Here is a 23,370-nt window from a genome sequence, read left to right as displayed (position 1 = left end):
AACCCTTTTACACTTAGTTCTGTTCACTGGACGCATGATCTGATGCAGTCCATTCGATTAGAAAGTCTTAGATTCACAGTATGCAATAATACCGATTTTCTGGAAATATTTGGCAACCCTTGCTGTCACATAAAAAATGAAAAATCCTTCAACACTCAGTTCTGTTCACTCCATGCTTGATCTGCTATTTTTTGTTATTTTACACTATTTGGCAACCCTTCCTTTCACATAAAAAATAGTCAATAGATTTACAGTATGCAATAATACAAATATTTTTACACTATTTGGCAACCCTTCCTGTCACACAGAAAATGGAAAAATCTTTCAACACAAAGTTCTGCTCACTGTATGCTTGATCTGATTTACAGTATGCAATAATTCAGATATTTTTGTTATTTTAGAGTATTTGGCAACCCTTCCTGTCACATTAAAGAAAAAAATAGATTTACAGTATGCAATAATAAAGATATTATTATATATATATATATATATATATATATATATATATATATATATATATATATATGATATATATATATATATGATATATATATATATATATTTTTAGAGTATTTGTCAACCCTTCTTGTCACATAATAGAAAAGATTAGATTTACTTTTTTGGCACTATTTGGCAACCCTTTCTGTCACATGGAAAACCCTTCCACACCCAGTTCTGTTTCTGGATGCTTGATCTGATGCTGTCTACTCAGTTAGAAAGTATTAGATATCCAGTATGCAATAATACAATTTTTGGCACTATGTAATTAGAAATTATTAGGTTTACAGTATGCAAGAATACAGCTTTTTTGTTATTTCACATTATTTGGCAACCCTTCCTGCCACATTAAAAAACATTCAATAGATAAACAGTGTGCAGTAATACTGATTTTTTTGGCATCATCTGGCAACCCTTCCTGTCACATATAAAATGTATTCAATTAGAAAAGATCATATTTACTCTATGCAATAATACACCCGTGTTGTTATTTTACACTTCTTGGCAACCCTACCTGTCACATAAAAAATATTCAATAGATTTGCAGTATGCAATAATACAGATTTTTTACAATATTTGGCAACCCTTCCCGTCACATTAAAAATAGTCAATAGATTTACAGTATGCAGTAACACAAAATATTTTTACACTATTTGGCAACCCTTCCTTTCACACAGAAATTGGAAAAATCTTTCAACACAAAGTTCTGCTCACTGTATGCTTGATCTGATTTACAGTATGCAATAATTCAGATATTTTTGTTATTTTAGAGTATTTGGCAACCCTTCCTGTCACATGGAAAACCCTTCCACACCCAGTTCTGTTTCTGGATGCTTGATCTGATGCAGTCTACTCAGTTAGAAAGTATTAGATATCCAGTATGCAATAATACAGCTTTTTTGTTATTTCACATTATTTGGCAACCCTTCCTGCCACATAAAAAAACAGTCAATAGATAAACAGTGTGCAATAATACTGATTTCTTTTGGCATTATCTGGCAACCCTTCCTGTCACATAAAAAATGTATTCAATTAGAAAAGATCAGATTTACTGTATGCAATAATACACCATTGTTGTTATTTTACACTACTTGGCAACCCTACCTGTCACACAAAAAATATTCAATAGATTTGCAGTATGCAATAATACAGATTTTTTTAAATATTCGGCAACCCTTCCTGTCACACAGAAAATGGAAAAAATATTTGAACACAAAGTTCTGCTCACTGTATACTTGATCTGATTTACAGTATGCAATAATTCAGATATATATATATATATATATATATATATATATATATATATATATATATATATATATATATATATATATCTTTTTTATATATATATATATATATTTTTTTTTTTTTTTGAGTATTTGGCAACCCTTTCTGTCACATGGAAAACCCTTCCACACCCAGTTCTGTTTCTGGATGCTTGATCTGATGCAGTCTACTTAAAGAATTAAATATACAGTATGCAACAATACTATTTTTGGCAATATTTGGCAACCCTTCCTGTCACATAAAATATTTAAAGAGGACCAACAGTTGAGTCCACGTCCGTACATACGGCAGCAATGTCAGACGGAGGACGTGGGTCTGTTCTTTACCTCTCCTTGCATACTAATAGTGTTTTGTGCACCCTGCTGTTCTGCTAGGCTTTATACTGTGTGTGTGTGTGTGTGTGTGTGTGTGTGTGTGTGTGTCCAGGATTCAGGCATCTGTGCTCAGGAATGTACAATCGGCTGTGTATTTGTGCCATTCGTTTATCATTCAAACTGTTATTATATTATATGTTATTATATAAGCTGTTAAACACTGAACTCTGCTCTGGTCTGTTCACTCTGATCAATCACTAAAGCGAACACTGAATACATTAAAACTCAACAGAAATGTGTTCAAGCAAACTAACAAAGCCATTAATGAAGTGAGCTCGAGCAGTGAACCGCACATTTAACAACAGTATGACAGTAAAACTCCATGATGAGGGTGTTTGCTGTGTGTTTTCTGCAGGTATGCTGGTGGTGAATGTCACCTGGAGGAACAAGACGTATGTGGGCACTCTTTTAGACTGCACTCGACATGACTGGGCGCCGCCACGGTAAGACTAATAGCAAACATACGACTAAACCCAGGGGTCAAACGGGGGCTGGAGATGCTGAAAATGCCTGACGTTCAGTCTAGTGTTTTTAGTGTTTAAAATGTGCTTCAAACTGCTTAACAGTTGTGTTGATTTCACAATTTATCTCACTAAATGTTTATTTAAAAAACATTTGATAGTTTATTATTACAGATTTAGTCAAATAAACATTGAAAGCAACCAAAACTGTATTTTATTTCTTGCTTTTGCATGAAATGAAAACTCCTGCGGTCTGCAAATGTGCCTTTTTATCTGCATCTTTTGAATAATCAGTAGGAGGAGACTAAATGCATGATTAGATTAGATCAGCGCTTCACAAATGAGCAGTAAATCTAATTTAAATCAATTTATGATGAGATAGGAATTCAGTGTTGGGCTTTGAAAACCAGATTTGTTTCAGATGCATTTTTACACTACTTGGCAACCGTGTTGTTGCTTAACAACAACTCATCTCATTTTTGGATACTATTTGGCTATTAATTTGTATGCAAATTGAGACACATTCGAAAACTAAATTAAAATTTCAAGATGGAGTAACTGATTGAGCATTGTTTTTCAGATAAACAAGTATGTTCACTGAGCATGTTTAATAAATATCTGCACACATAGTGTGTTGTTTTATGATTTATAACTCAGAGCCCCTGGTTTTTTGTGATTCCGCGATCGCTAAATCAACAAGAAAAAAACACATTTTTGCAATCCTTAAAAATTCGTAATTAAATGCTAAATAATCGCAAAAAATGTAAATAATCTCATGAAATCCAATTCCAAGCCATATAGTCAAATTGTATTTATTTCAGTTTGCAATACAATTTTTTTTTACATGACGTTGCATTCGTAGCTGACGTGATGTATTTAAGTGTCTCTGGAAAAATGACGTCTCGCCTGCACCTCACAATCATTACATTACATGAGAGTGGGGGAACTGTTTTGCAGCTTGTGCTGTAAGCAGACACGGATGCAATGATTGGATTGAGATTGGACTCTTTTGCTGCAGTTAATGAAAGAAAACGTTTCTCTGCCGTTGACGAGTTTTACGGCAGTCTGTGTTTAGGTGTATTACGGTAGGGGAAGCCCTAACGTAGAGATCTGCTCGGGACTAAATTTTGAATCCCGCACCCGCCAGGTTTTAGCCCGAACCCGACCGTTCCCGCTTATTTTAAGAATTTATTGTCCCGCTGCCCGACCCGCCCCGTTTTCTGCCCGCCGCGCCTGATCCCGCTAAAGAGCAGGGGAGAACAAAACCGAAAATCCCCCAGCTATACAGTCCAGACAGCCAAGCTGTCTGTATAAACAAACACACACACAGCACTAAGCACACACACACAGACAAATCTCTCTCTCTCTCATATGCGCGCATGCGCACTAACACACACACAAGCACCAAGCAGACACACAGGCGTTTGCTGTTATATCAACTCAAAGGCTTGTAATACCATGTATCAAGTACCAATGTAATACCAAAAGTTTTTATATAAAGGTATATAAATACTGAGTCGCGCCAGCTCCGGGCCGCAGCGCACATTACTCTCGGGCCGGAATCGGGCAGTGAGTCCACAAGCATCCGGAGTCCGGCAGCTGGAGCCGGGCCAAGTAGTAAGTCTCTGGCAGGCGAGAATCTAGCCGGAACTGGCCCGAGTGTATTTTGCTATCTGGGAAAACTCCCTCCCTCCCTCTCTCTCTCTCTCCCTCTCTCTCTCTCTCTCTCTCTCATTCGCATAGCAATATCCACGATATTGCTAGACAGCCCGCTCCCGTTCCAAATTAAACCCGTTTCCGACCGCTCCCGCGATTTATTCTGAAATTTATTCCCGCGCTGCAGAAATCTGTTCGGGTCCTGTGGCGCCCGCGGGACAGCCGTGGGAATGCAGACCTCTACCCTAACGCATGTCTGAGTGAGGTACATGATGTCAGATGCTCCGGGGAGTGACACCTGTAGAAAGTAAGATTGTGGATAGAAATAAGAGTTCTACAACCTTCCTTTGGCTTAATCCCTAATGTTTTAGATCTGTTTTAGATCTGACAATAGACCAAAATAAAGAAGCTTTATTTCTATGATTTCTGTCATTGTGTCAAATTGCACTACTAACATAGTAGGCTACCTAATATGGTAAAAAAAAAAAAAAAATATATATATATATATATATATATACTAGGGGTGTAACGGTTCACAAATTCACGGTTCGGTTGGATATGACACAGTAGTGTCACGGTTCGGTATGTTTCCGATACAGCAAAAAAAAGAAAAAGTCAGTGGATTCCTCTGATTTTAATTTACTGGCCCTATTATTAGTTAACAATAATAAGCGTGCTGTTATCAAATATATTTTGACGTTGCATTGATAAAATTTTGATCGTATATGCAACCAAAACGGTCGCAATTTGGAGCCCTGTCTCATATCCACAGCTACAAATGTACCGAAAACAAACCATATCATCTGGGATGCCATGTTGAGCGTTGTTGCACTGAAAACATGTTTTGTACACTGATTCTCTTTTATCTTTTTAGATTTTAGTCTGAATCAGTTTGTAATGCGTACCAAACCGAAAGTCTCGTACCGAACGGTTCACTACAAATACGTGTATCGTTACAGCCTTAATATATATATATATATATATATATATATATATATATATATATATACACGCACACATATATACACACACACACACGCATGCACACATATACACACACACACACACGCATGCACACATATATACACACACACACGCATGCACACATATATACACACACACACACACATATACACACACACAGGCGCACATATATGTACACACACACAAACACATATATGAACACACACACACACACACACACACATATATATATATATACACACTTTTATTTATATATAGATATATACATAAAATTGTCCTCAAATTTCTGGGAATTGTCATCACAAAATCAGCAATTTTTTTTGCAACAAATCACAAAAAATCTTGAAAAACTAGCGAGTCTGATAAAAGTTAAAAACTTTTATTAGCACCTTTAATAGTGTGTTCAGGTCTAAAAGAGTTAGTTTTTTTACCTTTTACCTGATGCCTGTTTTAACTCCAACTCTTAGCTGTGTTTGGGATCCTCCTCAAGGTCAGACAGCAGCACAGCGCAGTGCAGAATGATTTGCTGTACATAATGCTGTATACGTTTAAGGGGCCTCGGCCTCAGGAGGCTGCTTGTGATTTCTAATGGTACTGTTCCAGAACAGGCTGTATTTCCATGCTGCGCTTTATCTGCGGGCTGCAGGCCAACATCACACACAGCTTTATCCCCTGAGGAGAGCAGCGCTGAAGATGATGCACCGCAGTCATATAGGAGATATTCAGACTCAGAACTGCTCAAAACATTGAGAGATCAGTGAAAGCTCTTTGCTTTTTATGTTTTGGCATCACCATTGTGGAGGTTTCCACTGACAAATCTGATTCTGCACATCCCAAATACTCAGACCATGAACTTTATGCAGTCCCACATAGAAGTCTGATATATCCAAATATATACAAATCACATGACTTACCAAGATCATATTTGGACTTCACATATATGCAACATGGATTACGCAAAACTTATATACACACACAAAATCAAGCCTGAAATTATTCATGGCCCTTGCAAATTCTGAATTCAAGTTTTTGTCCAAATGTAAATAAAAGCAGAGGAATATTTATTTCCACATTGATGCCTCTTGTATCATCTTATTAACTTTTTGGAGAATCCTGGGTCATTTCCGATCCAAAAAAAAACCAACAACAACAAAAACTTGCTGGTTAAATAAACCTAACTTTCAGTAGTAAAGTAAAATTCAAGTCATTGAATTTATCAAGGATACATTCAATTAGACAGAGTATATTTAATTTTGGGCATGTACATCATGTACATTTTATTAAAATAATAGTTTAGTCTAGTTTAGTGATTTTGTTTTTCTTTTTCTAATATTTCTCAAATGAGATTCAGGAATTTATCACAGTATTTCCTCTAATATTTGTTCTTCTGGAGAAAGTCTGATTTGTTTTATTTCAGCTGGAATTAAAGCAGTTCTTAAGTGTTTTACACCTTTTGTAAGCTCAATATTATTAGTCCCCTTCAGCAATATTAGTGTTGGATTGTCTACTGAACAAACCACTGTTATACAATGACTTGCCTAATTACCCTAACTTTACCCTAATTACCCTAGTGAAGCCTTTACACATCACTTGAAGCTGTATAAAAGTGTCTTGAAGAATATCTAGTCTAATATTATTTACTGTCATCATGACAGAGAGAAAATAAATCAGTGATTAGAGATGAGTTATTAACACTATCATGTTTTATGGGTGCTAATAATTCTGCTTCAGCTGTATTATCATCATCTTGTCAGTTTTGTTCTGAGGGTTCGGGGTCCTGGGGTAACTACAGTAACTGCTTTGTTTTACTGCGGTTTAATGCTCGAGCTTTGATGGAGCTCTCCGAGCCGGTGCCTTATCTGTTGGAGGATGTTATCAGACTGCGTCTAATCAGCATCCAGGTCAGTGTGGCGTAATCCTGCAGCGCTGTGTGCCATTCATCAGAACAAGAGTTGCTGTCGAGATCAGGGATAACCAGAGGATAAAAACGCACAGCACGTTGCTGGCTCTCCAGGGCCCGCTGGAGAAGCACTTACAGCATCCAAATGGAGAGGCTGATTTAGTAGAGAGCCCGTTTCTCATCTCAGAGAATCTACAGCGCTGTTAGCTCTCGGGTTGGGGGATTTTTATTGAATTGAAACCGCAATTGTGATTGAGCAATGCTACGATTGGCGTGCACGAAATCTCCGATTTGCTCTCGCAGAAACACACAAATCTCTCCAAATACACACTAATAGATAGATTGAACTGCTTTCATTGATTGAGCGTGACTATAATAATTAATAAACAAGACTATAAACACACAACGGCAAGGCAGTGGCGCAGTAGGTAGTGCTGGAAGGTTGCTGGTTCGAACCTCGGCTCAGTTGGTGTTTCTGTGTGGAGTTTGCATGTTCTCCCTGCCTTCGCGTGTGTTTCCTCCAGGTGGTCCGGTTTCCCCCACAGTCCAAACACATGCGCTACAGGTGAATTGAGTAGGCTAAATTGTCCGTAGTGTGTGAATGTGTGTGTGGAGGTTTCCCAGGGATGGGTTGCGGCTGGAAGGGCATCCGCTGCGTAAAAACTTGCTGGATAAGTTGGCGGTTCATTCCGCTGTGGCGACCCCGGATTAATAAAGGGACTAAGCCGACAAGAAAATGAATGAATAATTGAATGAATGAATGAATGAACACACAACTGTAAACATGATTATGGAGGAGTCTCACAGTAGGATTCATTTCAAACACTCGCCTGTAGTGTTGAGGTGTTTCCCGAGTTTACAAAATGGTATTATATCCCGTCATTTCAATTTCAGCTTTTACTATCATCTCACTGAAGCATTTATTTTACACATTTAAAAAAAAAAAATCAGTGGATTAACTTATTCACTTCACAGATTAATATTGATGAATTATTCACCGTCAGAGTAACAATGTGAGCTAGCGAAATAAACACTGACTATTGTGATTTCACGCAGACTTTAAAAGGCAGTATATGGTTAAACATCTCTTGGTCTTCCATGGACCTCGTCTTATAAAGATGTGCTGTTATTACATTTTTTTTTACCTAAATCCAGTAGTTTAAAGTTACTAGTTACAAATACTCAAGCTGCAGTAATTGAGTAGTGTTTCTCAGGAATTGTACTTTACTAAGTAGTTTTATAAATGTGTACATTTACTTTCCCTTGAGCACATGTTTACTGCAGTATCGGCACTTTTACTCCACTACTGTCCTTCAACCTGCTGTCACTACTGTATTTGCTCTTGTCTATGGGGATGAGACAATTCAGTCCTGTGATTCCCGTCCAATCAAATCACACATAGAAGGTAAATCACCGCATAATGAACTTCCTCAAGACATGGGCGACTTATAACCGCAACTGTTTGGAAGCATTAAAAGTGTCCAAGATGTCCAAAATCTTTACACACGTTGACCCAGAGACTGATTAGATGCAGATCACTGATGAGAAGATGACGGATGTTTACTGTATGATGACCGAAATGACACCCAGCAGGCACAAGATGTCAACATGACATCAGATTGACGTTGTACCCTAATGTCGTGAGGACGTTGCATTTTATTTGCGAATGAAAATTGGGTTGACGTCAGAACTGTCAACGCCATCAACGTCCAACCTAAAATCAACCAAATATCAACGTCTATTAATGTTACACCTTGATGTTGTGTGGACGTTACCACTATGATGTCTATTAAACGTTGGATGTCGGTTGCTATACCTGATGAATAAATGTCCGTATTTGACCTCAATGTTGGCTTAATGTTGGATTTTGGTCACTTTCTAACACAACCTAAAAACAACCAAATATCAACGTCATCAAAATAACGTTGTCCTTATACACTGGCTAGATATTGAATTTTGGTCACCTGACATCACAACCTAAATCTAACCTAACAATTACGTCTTATGACATTGTGTGCCTGCTGGGCAATAACTAATGCACTACAGAATGTTACGTTTACACACACATCCACACATTACATGTAAATGCATCAGCTTTAAACAGAGTAATATTCACTACTCACTACTCTTGAGTACTCTTGAAAAGTCTGCTTTTTACTGATGCTTTCAGTAATATTTACAACAGATACTTTTACTCTTCCTGCGCTACATTTTTAGGCAAGTAATGGTGCTTTTACATGAGTATGACTTTTTAAGTACCACTGCACAAATCTCAAAGCTGTCCTATGGTGACTTTCTCTCATAAATTTAAAAGAAAGTTGTGAAATCATTAAACACCTCAGGTCTAATTTTACAAGTGGCTATTTTACATATTTTTTTTATCCATTTATTTCTAAAAACATACAAACTTGATCTATTTTGTCACTAAAAGACTGCCCTCAGGTGTGACACGATGTGGTGATTTTAATTTAGCTGTTTTATTTGATAACTTTAATTAGCTGAGGGAGCCTATTCAAGATCTTTAACCTTTTAAAGATCAAAGTTCAAAGTTTTTGTCCTTTAGTGTGACTCTTTTTATTTAAAAAGTGCTCAAATCAATAATGAAAAAACATAAAACAAACAACACCATATGAAGATAAGTGTCCAACAATGAAGATGAACCCCTGTCATGACATTTGCATTTTACTATTAAGAGTGTTTTGCTTAATTTTTGCGATGTCAAACCATTTTTAAATACAGTTCAGTAAAAGGTATTAAAAAACTAAATTATCACACTTTAAAAAAAGGTTTAGACTTAAATGGTCGCACTTCACAATAAAGTTGTATAAGTTAATGTGTTTAATAACAACAACCAAACAATGAACATTACAGTACAGTATTACAGTACTTGTTAATCTTTGATTAGAGAGTTGTTTGCCGGTTGCTAGCTCTCTGCAACTCTCACATTGTCGCCCTCTGAAGCTAAGCAGGGCTGCGCCCGGTCAGTACCTAGATGGGAGAGCACATGGGAAAGCTAGGTTGCTGCCGGAAGTGGTGTTAGTGAGACCAGCAGGGGGCGCTCAACCTGCGGTCTGTGTGGGTACTAATACCCAGTACAGTGACGGGGACACTCAGTGAGCACCGTCTTTCGGATGAGACGTTAAACCGAGGTCCCGACTCTCTGTGGTCGTTAAAAATCCCAGGATGTCCTTCGAAAAAGAGTAGGGGTTTAACCCTGGCATCCTGGCCAATTTGCTCAATGGCCTCTGTCCATCATGACTCCTAACCATCCCCATTCCATAATTGGCTTCATCACTCTGTCTCCTCTCCACCAATCAGCTGGTGTGTGGTCTGGCGCAATATGGCTGCCCGTCACTTCATCCAGGTGGATGCTGCACACTGGTGGTGGATGAGGGGATCCCCTCCCAATGTATGAAGCGCTTTGAGTGTCTAGAAAAGCGCTATATAAATGTAAGGAATTATTATTATTATTGTTTATTGTTAGTTCATGATCACATGCATGAGTTTGGATTTTAATAATGCATTAATAAATGTTGATCTATGATTAATAAATGCTGAACAAGTATTGTTAATTAATAGTTCATGTTAGTAAATACATTATCACGCGTTAACTAATGAAACCGTATTGTAAAGTGTGACCGAACTGATAAAATTAGTGATTCTTTGTATTTTGTCAATCATCAGACTTTAAACAATATATCTATGTTTTCTTCAAAAGGTTTTTTAAAAGCATTTTTACTGCATATTTCTCAACTTCCCACTTATTTAATATTTTTTTTATTTTTCCACAGATTCTGTGAGTCGCCAACAAGTGACCTGGATATGAGAAACGGCCGTGGCCGGGGTAAAAGAATGAGACCCAACAGCAATACGCCAGTCAATGAGAACAGCAACTCTTCTGATAACAAAGGCAGCAACAACAGCAAAACACGGGCCGCGTCCAACAGTAAAGGCCGCCGGGGCAGTCAGAACTCCTCAGAGCGCCGCACGCCACCAAACAGCAACACTGAGGACGTAAAAGCCAGCCCATCCTCTGCTAACAAACGCAAGAACAAACCTCCCTCAGACATGGAGCCCAATTCCAGTTCAGAGGACACCAAGGGCAGCAAACGGATGCGCACCAATTCTAACAGTGGGATACCTCATACTGTTCTACCCCTTTCCAATGTTAAAGCGGAATCATTGCCACCTTCATTGGACCGCAGTTGCTCCTCTCCAGTCCTCATCGACTGCCCGCATCCTAATTGCAATAAGAAGTACAAGCACATCAATGGATTGAAGTATCACCAAGCCCGTGCTCACAATGACGACGACGTCAAGCTAGACATAGACGGCGATAGCGAAAATGGCGAGGATTCGACTTTGCATCCCGAGCCAGGCAGTTGCAACGGTGCATCTATTTCCCAGAAGGGTTGTGCATCTCCTGCACGGTCAGTCACTCCAAAAGGACGAGGATTTGATGCTCAGAGTCCATCGCCGTCTGGAAAGATAAGCTCCAAACAGCCTGGCAAGAAAAAATCAGATGCAGAGCATGACTCTGGAATGCCTATGGATGGTTGTGAGGATGGACCGTGTCTTACTGATGACACTAGCAATGATGGGATCGATGATAAAAGAGGTTTGGATAAAGCTAAGAAGGCTGGGAGTGGTTCTAAGCTTGCTCAGAAAGCAATGAAGTCTGCAAGACCACCGCTTGTTCCCTCAATGCCTACGCAGCAATTGTACAACTTGCCAGCCTCTGGATTCCCGGCGCCCAGTTCTGGTTCTTCCTCAAGTATGGGTTCTGTAGTGGTTCAGCCGATAAGTAAAAGCCCGCAGCTGAAAAACATTCAACCAAAACCTGCAGTCATAGCAGATCCGGCAATGAACCAAGCTGTGAGTGGCTCCAAGGACAAGAAGAAGAAAGATAAGAAAAAGAAGGAGGGTGGAAAGGAAGGAGACAGTCCGAAAGCGAAAGGAGGGAAACCTGAGGAAGGTAAAAGCCCATATTCTGAGAGTTCAGACCAAGGCGGGAGGAATGAAGGGATGTTAAATGGATCCTCAGATCCACATCAGAGCCGCCTTGCAAGCATGAAAGCTGAAGCCGACAAGATATACAGCTTTTCCGACAATTCTCCTAGTCCTTGCATTGGTGTGGCTAGTCGGATAGAAACCGGAGGGATCGCACAACCTTTAACTCCACTTCACGTGGTAACCCAAAACGGGGCGGATAACTCTTCTGTGAAGACCAACAGCCCAGCATATTCTGACATCTCTGATGCAGGCGAGGATGGAGAAGGTAAAGTCGACAGTACGAAAGTCAAATCTGAAGATCCGGCAGTTCGGGAAGGTGCCAAGAAAACCCTGTTCCCATCCCAGCCGCCAAACAAAGACTCCTCCTATTATCCAGGTTTTGAATACTACTCCCCTAATAATAACACTTACGGCAACCCCAGTCCTGGAGTCTCTAATACAGCAACCTCCCTGCAAGAAGGTCCGGTAAAGGTAAAGAAAGAAGAGGAGCCAGAATTGCAAGGCATTGAAAAACCCAAATCGGAGCCTCCAGAAGATCGAAAGCCAGACGTTGTTGTTGGATCTTCTCAACAGCAGCAGCAGCAGCAGCAACAACAGCAGCCTTCAGTTATCCAGCAGCGTTCCAGCATGTTCATGCAACCGCTTTATTATAATCAGTATGCATACGTGCATCCCTTTGGATATTCTCCAGATCAGGCCTATCACAACCACCTGATGAACCCAGCGTACAGGCAGCAGTGTGAGGACAGACAACGACAAGTAGCCGAGCAACATCGAGCCTCTGAGAAAAAATCTGAAGCCGCTCAGAAGGAGAGGGAAGCTCAGATGAAGCCGGAAGAGTGGAAACAGAAAGCTTCAGTTCCTCCTACGTTGTCTAAAGCTCCAAGTGTTTCAGATTTGGGCAAGCCGTCTCCGCAGGGCAAGCCCAAAGACTCTGCCGAGCCCGGCAAATCAGTCATTATTCCTAAAGGGGAAGAAGGCAAGGGGCCGAGCCAGCAAGGTGAAGGGTTGAAAATGAAGCTGAGTGAAGCAGGGCATCATGGGAAGGACGAGCAGAAACCAAGCCTGGAGTCTGGAAGATCGGCTATGGAGCAGGCAATGTACATGTATAGACAGGTATGGAGCTTAGGGTTATTTACAAAGGCAAAGCTATTTGCCCTTATTCTTTTTTTAAGAGTCAGAACCCCGTGTAAAGAATCAACACAATGCATTTACTCTCTTTCATTATGTGCATTAAAATCTCCTTCTCTTCCAGGAGCCAGATTCTCGATTGTGGCCCTATGTTTACCCCAGCAAGTACCCTGATCCTCAAAAACAAATTGACGAGGAGCGATGGAAGGAAGAGCGAGAAAGGGATCGCGAGCGGGAAAAGGACCGAGATCGAGACCGAGAACGCGAGAGAGAACGAAAGAGTAAAGACGAAAGGCAGCGTGCCAAAGACACGCCATCGAAAGAGGAAAATAAAGAAGAACCACGAACTTCATCATCCGCAGAAGAGCACAGAGTCAGTAAAGACCCACGAGCACACATGCAGTTTTCCACACCTCTGGCACAGCATCAGTCCTATATGTCTTACATGCACGGATACCCCTATGGACAGGGTTACGACCCCAGCCATCCAGGGTACAGGGGTATGCCTGCGGTTGTGATGCAAAATTACCCTGGTAAGTTCTGTGTGGAGGAGATAACTAACTGTTGAGAGGGTGCATGCTTTATCCCTCCTGCAAATCTTCTAATATTTGTTCTTCTGGAGAAAGTCTTACTGGTTTTATTTTGGATAGAATGAAATCAGTTTTTAATTGTTTTAAAGCGATTTTAAGGTCAATATTATTAGCAATATTAGTGTTGGATTGTCTCCAGAACAAACATCTGTTATACAATGACTTGCCGGGTTACCCTACCTTGCCTAATAAACCTAGTTACCCTAGTTAAGCCTTACTCTGAGGTGGTGATAATGATAATAAATATAATTAATTTGACTTTCCTCCAGGATCGTACCTGTCCCCAGGCTACTCATTTTCTCCATACGGCAGTAAGATGGCGCCGGGTGAAGAGGCTGAGAAAGCTCGATCCAGTCCCACAGTGAGCGGAAAATCTGCATCTGAGTCCAAAGCTCTGGATATGCTCCAACAGCACGCTAGCCAGTACAAGAGCAAATCGCCCACAGTGGCAGAGAAAACGACCCATGACCGAGAGCGCAGTGGAGCTGAGAGGGAGAGAGACGGAGAACGACCCAGATCTTCACCCTCGCAGCGGATGATCCCGTCACATCATCACCTCGGATATCAGCTGCTGCCGGGACAGTACGACCTGTCCTACGCTACAGGTCAGCCAGAACAGCAGTTTGGGTTGGGTTAGTTTGGTGGTGTTTAGTTAATTTAGTTTGTTTTAGGTTAGTTTGATTTGTTTGGGATTATTTTGGTTTGGTTTCATTTGCTTTTGCTTGGGTTGGTTTGAGTTAGCTTGATTTTAGGTTAGTTTGGATCATTTTAATTTGATTCAGTGTAGTTTGGTTTAATTTGGGTTGAGTTGGTTTGGGTTAGTTTGGTTTAATTTTGATTGGTTTGGGTTTGTTTGGTTTAATTTGGTTTGGTTTAATTTGGTTTGGTTTAGGTTGGTTTAACTTGGTTTGGGTTAGTTTGGTTTGGTTTAGGTTGGTTTAACTTGGTTTGGGTTAGTTTGGTTTGGTTTAGGTTGGTTTAACTTGGTTTGGGTTAGTTTGGTTTGGTTTAGGTTGGTTTAACTTGGTTTGGGTTAGTTTGGTTTGGTTTAGGTTGGTTTAACTTGGTTTGGGTTAGTTTGGTTTGGTTTAGGTTGGTTTAACTTGGTTTGGGTTAGTTTGATTTGTTTGGGATTATTTTGGTTTGGTTTCATTTGCTTTTGCTTGGGTTGGTTTGAGTTAGCTTGATTTTAGGTTAGTTTGGATCATTTTAATTTGATTCAGTTTAGTTTGGTTTAATTTGGGTTGAGTTGGTTTGGGTTAGTTTGGTTTAATTTTGATTGGTTTGGGTTAGTTTGGTTTAATTGGTTTGTTTTAGGTTGTTTTATTTTGTTTTGGGTTAGTTTGGTTTGGTTTAATTTGGTTTGGGTTAGTTTGGTTTGGTTTAATTTGGTTTGGGTTAGTTTGGTTTGGTTTAATTTGGTTTGGGTTAGTTTGGTTTGGTTTAATTTGGTTTGGGTTAGTTTGGTTTGGTTTAATTTGGTTTGGGTTAGTTTGGTTTGGTTTAGGTTGGTTTAATTTGGTTTGGGTTAGTTTGAATTAGATTGGTTTAATTTGTTTTGGGTTAGTTTGGTTTAATTTGGTTTGGGTTGGTTTGGGTTAGTTTGTTGGTTTGTTTTTTTTGGGTTGATTTGGATTATGTTGGTTTGGGTTAGTTTGGTTTAATTTGGGTTGAGTTGGGTTGGGTTAGTTTGGTTTAATTTTGATTGGTTTGGGTTAGTTTGGTTTAATTTGGTTTGGTTTAGGTTGTTTTATTTTGGTTTGGGTTAGTTTGGTTGGGTTTAATTTGGTTTGGGTTAGTTTGGTTTGGTTTAATTTGGTTTGGGTTAGTTTGGTTTGGTTTAATTTTGGTTTGGGTTAGTTTGGTTTAGTTTGGTTTAATATGTTTTGGGTTAGTTTAGTTTGGTTTAATATGTTTTGGGTTAGTTTGGTTTGGTTTAATTTTGGTTTGGGTTAGTTTGGTTTAGTTTGGTTTAATATGTTTTGGGTTAATTTGGTTTGGGTTAGGTTGGTTTAATTTGGTTTGGGTTAGTTTGGTTTAGGTTGGTTTAATTTGGTTTGGGTTAGTTTGGTTTAGTTTGGTTTAATATGTTTTGGGTTAGTTTGGTTTGGTTTAATTTGGTTTGGGTTGGTTTGGAATTAGTCTGGTTTGAGTTTTTTGGTTTTTTTTTGGGGGGGGGGTTGATTTGGATTATGTTGGTTTGGGTTAGTTTGGTTTAATTTGGTTTGATTTAGTTTGGGTTAGTTTGGTTTGGGTTGGTTTTATTTGGTTTGGGTTAGTGTTGTTTAGTTTGGGTTAGCTCAGTTTGGTTTAGTTTGGGTTGGTTTGGTTTGGTTTAGTTTGATTTGGTTGAATTTGTGTTGGATTGCTTTTGTATGTTATGTAAGTTATGTAAGTTGTGTATGGTTTAATTTGGTTTAGTTTAATTTTGTTTGATTTAGTTTAACTTTAACTTTATTACTCATTCACTAAAAAGGGGATTAATTTAAAGTTTAGGTCATTTTATTAGTTACCTATAAACCACTTACTGTCTAAAATACTTAACACAGTCTTTAATTACAAAATTCTGAAAAAGTTATTCTATTATTAACGCCAATTATTTGTAATGCTGTTATTCCCATCACTGCTAATTAGTAATAGATCAGTTAAAAAAAATATTGTACAACACCGAACTTAAATGAATTGAGTGTATTTTTTCAGATAATTAAGGTGTTTGTTTGTTTTACAGGTATCTCCTCTTCAGCCATTGTTGCTAGTCAACAGGCCTCTGCCCCTTCACTTTACCCTCCCGCACGGAGGTGAGAATGGTAAGATGGATCAAAATTACCTTCAGTCTCTTCATATATTTTAGGTTTTATTTTTCACCTCTTCTAATAAATGTGTTATTAATAAAGAGTTTGAAACCATTACTTTGCAAGCTGTTGTCTTGGGAAATCTGTTCTTGAACATTAAATGTATAGTTCATTAAAATGGAAATTTCCTCTCACTCAAGTGTTTCCAAACCTTTTTTAGTTTTTATTTTTCTGTATTTTAAAAAAAGGTGAAAACCTGCAACCATTAGCTTTCATTGTAGGAAAAACACACTATGGAAGTCAACGGTTACAGATTTCATATGCAAGGTGTTTGTAATGAAGTTTATACGGACGCAGGACTGAAGATTTGGCATTATTCTCTCTTCTGGCTGCCGTTATCAGTCTCACACTATTTTTATCCTTTATCTGAATGTCATGGAAACACTTTTCTTACATTATTTGAGCAAATAGCAGTGCAAAAAATTATTAGTTGTACTGTCCCATTCACTGCGCTCTCGAGTTTACCAACCATGGCGACTTCTGCTGCTGAGAAACCTGCAAATGTGAAAAGAGTCCATTGACATAATCGAAGCTGCAGAAATTAATTTAACCTCCTAACCACTTTTGGCTGCAGAGGCGCTATTAAAACATCTTTACCGTCTCTTACGCACGCAAATACTGACAATAAGTGGGTGTAAAACAATTTGAGGCTACTTTAGGAACTTAATGGCCAATAAAAAGCACATAAAGATCAGCAGTATTCACAATGTTGGTTCATTTTATATTGCTGACGAGATGATAGTGATTCATCATGCCGCCCTAAATTGTATCCTAGCCTGAGTCTCCCTGTAATGAAGTTCAGTCTCTGCTGTCCTCTACTGGTCACAATCTCTTACTACCAAAGGCTTCTTTATACTGACGACCATATAAAGCAGCATTTGAAGAGTTCAGACACCCATAGTAAGGTCAATATTATTCGCCCCCTTCAGCAATATTAGTGTTGGATATACAATGACTTGCCTAATTGCCCTAACTTTACCCTAATTACCCTAGTGAAGCCTTTAAATGTCACTTTAAGCTGAACACTAGTGTCTTTGCTCTGACTTACCCAACACTATTTATGACAGTTCATCTTAAACTCTCTCCTTCCTCCTGCAGGGAGACGTGAGCGCTTTTCTGCAGACGTGTGACTGGTTCACATGAGGACGCGGTTGGGGAGCTTCTGCCATCAGTTCAATGATGTGCTGGGTTTATTTACGCTATTTTTTTCCCTGCATCTTTGACCACCGGCGTCAGAGAAGGGGAAAGTGTACAGCCTCCATCTACACTTCGCACATCCTCGCTCCCTGTGCTGCTGGCATCATCTTCAGGAGAGCGGAGATACGGCAGAGATCTACACCTCGCTCCCCGGATGAACGCGGACCTGCATAGTGTGTGGAATCTCAGATGAACGTTCTGGAAGTCACTACGTTGAGTTTAAAGCTTGAGCGAAGCGGACTGCTGCTCGAGGGGATTACTGTTTTTAGGATTCCTGCGTGATATAATTCATACACAGCCTCTGTGGACTCTATGCAAGTGGAAAAGGTTTGATTTCCTCACTCGGTTCATTCAGGGCAGTGCAGTTCGTCTTTTATTTACTGTTGCGAAGCCGTCGACAGTTCAACAGGCTTTTTTAACGCACTTCCCTGTCTAAACGTCTAGAGTTTTTGGAAAATAGGCACATTTTACAGCGCCTTGTTGAATGTTTAATCCATTCAGCCAATCTATGGGAGCACTTGTAGCTTAGCTTAGCATAGATCATTGAATCGGATTAGACCATTAGCATCTCACTGAAAAATGACTAAAGAGTTACGATCATATAAAGCTTGACTCTTTTGTAGTTGCATTGTGTATTAAGACTGATGAACAATGGAAAGTTGCTCCTTTTTAGGTAATTATGACAAGAAACTGAACCCTCGTTCAATAAATGAGGAACTTTAATGCTGTACCATGGCTTAAGCAATGCAATATTACACAGCACCTGAAAATAGTCTTGGTATTTATGATATTATTACTAATATTTATATTCAGGCACTATATAATATCATTGAGCTGCTTCAGACATGGTACGGCAGCAAAGATCTTTGATTATTACGCCAGATTAAGATTTAATTTTATTATTATTTTAGTTCCTAGCCATATCGACCAACAAAGTAGCCTAAAACTATTCATTTTCTGTTTATCTTCGTACATGATGTGACTACAGAAGAGTCAAGCTTTAAATAGGACAATAATCCAAGCTCTTTGGTCATTGTTTTGAGTGAGATGCTAATGGTCTAATCCGATTCAATGCTTTATGCTAAGCTAAGCTAAAAGTTCTCCAGCAAGACCCAGAAGTCAGCTAAATATGTTAAAATACTCAACTTCACCTCCAGGAGAGCTGTAAAATGAGCCCATTTCCGAAACTAAAGTGAGGAATTCCTTGGATTTCCTTCATGCTCCTTTTGTTTTTCATTTATGAATGATAAACAGCAAATCGCCACTCCCATGTTTTGTTCTCGAATAGGCAACGACGACTCCTCTGTGATTTTTGACTGATTTTGGATTATCCATGTCTGATGGAGCGCCCCACAATGCAGAAACTGTGGCTTCCAGATTGGACGCAATCCTATAAGATGGTCGTTTGGGACACATTTATATGTGTAAGTGTGTGTGTGTGTGTGTTTGCCAATGGAGTTACCAGACTCTACTGGACTGTCTGGTCACGAACTGAATTTTCACACACGGATACTTCAATATGCTGCTTGCCAATCTCAAAACAAAGCAAACCTTGAAGGCTTAGAGCGATCTGAGATGGAAAACCCCAAAAGAAGCGTCGATCCAGACTTCTTTAAAGACTCGCAGAGCCCCAACCGAAGAAGCCGGACCCCCACTTCTCTGCATGGTTTGATCCAGCACTCAGCATTAACCCAAACAGAGCAATGCAACACGTGCAGGCGTCCTTCCTTTTCTCCCTCACTATGTGCTTTCTGTATATATTGTACAAAGGAATTATTTTAAAAAAGGTTGTTGGATGCTATCGGATTTTCTTACTATCTCTCTTTGTTTTGTTTATTTCGTCTGTTAGCCTTTTTTCTACCATTGTTGACATAATATCAACGTTTAGCTGGTGTACGGCTTTATATTGGACGTTTTGTTTGTTTTTTAACTACTTTTTCTACCCCTCCTCTTCAACGTCACGTCAGTCCCACTCTGCTTGGAGAGCATTTAAAAGCACATCTGTTTGTTTTTGTGTTGCGTTCACTGAAATAAAGGCGATTTTAATCAAACATCTCCTCCAAAAAAGAAGCATAAGTTCATATTTCAGTAGGGAGTCTGCTTGGAGACTATAGATAATGAAGCGATGGCCTATCAGGGGTGTCCAAACTCAGTCCTGGAGGGCTGGTGTCCTGCAGATTTTTGCTCCAACTTGCCTCAACACACCTGCAAGGATGTTTCTAGAATGCCTAGCTTAATTAGCTAGCCCGTTTGTGTCTGATTGGGGTTGGAACTAAACTTCGCAGGACACCGGCGTTCCAGGACCGAGTTTGGACATGCCTGGCCTATTTGGAGTTTGCTTTTTTGGGTCCAGTTCAACGTCATGCAGTTATTGTGCGAATCTGAAACTCTCAGGAGAGCATTATTGAAATGTGAGCCTTCGAAATCATCCTGGCGCGTTCATACTCGATTATTGGACGACACAGGGAAGACGACATTACATAACGCAATGCGTCAAGCTTTTTTCCCGATGTTTAACATGGCAGTTTTCATCTCCATATTGAGTATAGCCAGAAATGTTCAGCATATGCAACTAATATTTTTCTAGATTTTTAATTTGACGTTAATTTCGAAGCCTCCACCGTCCCTTCGTCTAATTTGAACTAATGCTAACGAGGCCTAATTGCACATTGATTTAGTTTAGTCTTTAATCTCTCTGTGGTGATTGAAAACCTTCTGATTTTAGATCAGCTAAAGAGCTACTGGTCTCAGATCAGCCTCGAAAAAGGCTCGCGCTAATACGAGAGAGTTTGCATTTTTATATATAGTAATAACTTCACTTTTAGTTGTCTTTGCGGCAGTAAACCTGTGCTGTCTGGTGACTTGATTCAGAATTGTTGAGGATAAAGCGCTTGATTGTTTTAATTTATTTTTCGAGGGTTCTTCTATTTTTTTGTTGTTGTTGCTGTTGTTTTTTCTAGTTCGTAGAAAGGTGAAACGGCCGGTTTTTGTTTTAACAGTTCAAACATTGGTTGACGTTTGTCTCAGACGGTGCTAATATATAGCCTGCCCTGTGCAGTCCTCACGGGAAGAGAAGAGGGAGATTTCGGTTTTGTTTTTCAGTTTTCTGTTCGTATTATTAGCCCCTCCCCCAACACATCCTGCAAATTAAGCCCCGCCCACTCAAGATTCGTAGAGCGCAGCAGCATCTCCGTGTGTCAGTCATCGGTACTTGAAAGAAAGATGTTTACATCTCTTCATTTCTGCGCTTGGATCCATTTCTTTTATGCTACCTTTCCTCGCTGCCTCTGTCCCACTCTCTCTTCCTGGGGATCTCTCGTGTAAAGTGTAAATTGCTACATTTTTTTATACAAACTGTAACTTGCCTTTGTACATTTAGGCAGAAAATAAATCTTTTTATGAGACAATCACTCCTGTTAATCTGTGTCTTATTTTCAGAAAGAGTGAACTCAAGCTGAGTTATCTTACGATCAATGATTAAATAAATATGTTTAATAAAACATTTCAGGTCAGTGGAAGGTTTCTCAAGATTTTGTCTAAGTCCCTAGAGGTTTATGGGGTAGAGATTATGAGCATTATTAATTGCGAATAAAAACAAATGTGTGTGATTTTAAAAGTGACAACTAAAATCGAACACTATTTATAATATAAAAGCACGAAGTTAGTTGGTTTGGGTAAAATGCAAGCATGATTTTCATTTATGCTATTTTAAAATCACTGATATGTTGTTGTTGTTGTTGTTTTTGATGCTGTATTTGGTATTAGGTAATTCCAGTAACTATATACAAAGCTGCCATATGACCAGCCTGCATAATGCAAAAACTGTTGAAGATTTATTATAGTTATTATTATCGTTGTATTAATGTATAATATAGTTATATTCATGAATCCAGGCAAATCTGAAAGCATTTAAGTCATGAGAAAATTTTCCATTTTTCACCATAACAAAATAATAAAACTTCGACAATTGATCAAATTGATTACTGGAATTGTATTTACAGGCTTTGACCAACAGAGGGAGATCTTTCACCAACTTTCGCTATGTTTTTGCCCATTTGTAAATCTGACTAATATTTGGAACTAAACTGATTTATTTTAAATGTATTAATATACACTTTATTATCAGACAAGTCTGACATTTTTCTTGTGAAACAGCATCGACATAACAATCAATACTGCATACACTTTAACCAAAAACAACTTAACAAATAATTGACATCAGAAATCATGACAGCAGATGCTTGAGTGTGTAAATAGCCGCCATATTTAATAGTTAACAAATGAAAACGTGGCTATATTGGACAATTGCACATTGATTGCTATTTTGCTTGCACAAATAATCTCTCCATAATATGAAATCCTTATAACCCAACTACTTCTGTTTCATACTCGTGCTAATTTGTTATAATGATCAAGATTGAAAGGCCAAAAAGATTCCAATGGCTGTAGTAACACAAAAACTATAGAAATAAGAAACTAATTATTGAATACTATAACTATTATAATAACTATTGGGTCTAGTATACTAAAACATCACAGTTTACTATAGTAAAAGAAAAGCTACCGTATTTATTAGTTTATTACACCTAAATATACACTCAGCGGCCACTTTATTAGGTACACATTTTTAGTACCGGGTTGGACTCCTTTATATTGGACAATTGCGCATTGATTGCTATTTTGCTGGTACAAATAATCTCTCCATAATATGAAAATCCTTATAACCCAACTACTTATGTATATTTCATACTCGTGCTAATTTGTTATGACGATCACGATTGAAAAGTTGGGGAAATTAAATACCACATATTTTGACCAAGCTCCGGAAGCACATTTAGCAACTGTGTGAATGGGAAGAAACCTCTAGAAAAGTTCGTCACGAACCCAGATAATATTATAAACACTTAGCACTTAAAATGAGAAAGCTGTATTTCTTCAAGAGCAGTTTAACACCTCTCAGGTACTTTTGAAGTGCTTTTTCGCGCCATCAGGTGACAAGCGCGGGAATGAGAAGCCGCGTGCGCTTGAGAATTCTACAGTTGCCATGGAAACCCGCATGAGCGCATGAAGACGGACCGAATGCAAGATGAAACCGATGGTTTCACCTGAAAATAAGTGTGCATAATAGCCCAATTCAAAGCCACAATCATGTATTCTGCACGATATGTAACCTGTATTCAGTAATAAACACCGTCAACCCAAAAAGAGTGTGTGCGAGACCTTCTTAAGCCCTCGTGATGTCTTTGTATGCGAGGCACGTGCGCGATTAAAATTCCATGCGCGCGCTCACCCACAGTCCCTGTGAACGCGCAATGTGCCAAACACAAACAGCCCACTGTATGAAGCCCACAAGAGCTGCTGTGCATCTCAAACACAGGGTACATTCAGATTACCTCGCAAAAATATGCAAAGGTGATTTATGAAAGT

The 23,370-nt window shown here is 39.0% G+C and overlaps 1 protein-coding gene and 1 long non-coding RNA gene across 9 annotated transcripts in view; both read left to right on the top strand.

Moving 5' to 3' along the window:
* Window positions 1–2,025, top strand: part of LOC147837616 (uncharacterized) — a 2,059-nt gene extending 34 nt beyond the window's left edge. The window contains exons 1-4 of the long non-coding RNA XR_015526148.1: window positions 1–402; window positions 569–1,362; window positions 1,447–1,727; window positions 1,875–2,025. The exon at window positions 1–402 is cut by the window's left edge and continues 34 nt beyond it. This is a non-coding gene — a long non-coding RNA (uncharacterized LOC147837616). The remainder of the gene's footprint in view (window positions 403–568; window positions 1,363–1,446; window positions 1,728–1,874) is intronic.
* Window positions 1–21,353, top strand: part of znf609a (zinc finger protein 609a) — a 187,439-nt gene extending 166,086 nt beyond the window's left edge. For 3 of the 8 annotated variants that reach the window (XR_015525877.1, XR_015525880.1, XR_015525879.1), the window contains 7 exons: window positions 2,515–2,602; window positions 10,952–13,289; window positions 13,429–13,837; window positions 14,164–14,499; window positions 16,623–16,701; window positions 17,845–18,533; window positions 18,932–21,353. Coding sequence is in view for 4 of the 8 variants with exons in the window: in XM_087311222.1 (XP_087167348.1) it covers window positions 2,515–2,602; window positions 10,952–13,289; window positions 13,429–13,837; window positions 14,164–14,499; window positions 16,623–16,696 (3,245 nt within the window). In the remaining 4 variants the exon portion in view is untranslated. 8 annotated transcript variants of the gene reach the window in all.
* Window positions 21,354–23,370: the final 2,017 nt, after the last annotated feature.

The sequence above is a fragment of the Danio rerio genome, chromosome 25 (genome assembly GCF_052040795.2).
Source record: "Danio rerio strain M-AB ecotype USA chromosome 25, GRCz13ab, whole genome shotgun sequence".
NCBI classification, from domain to species: Eukaryota; Metazoa; Chordata; class Actinopteri; order Cypriniformes; family Danionidae; genus Danio; species Danio rerio.
Note: the sequence above shows the minus strand (reverse complement) of the source record. Positions and strands in the feature narration are given on the sequence as shown.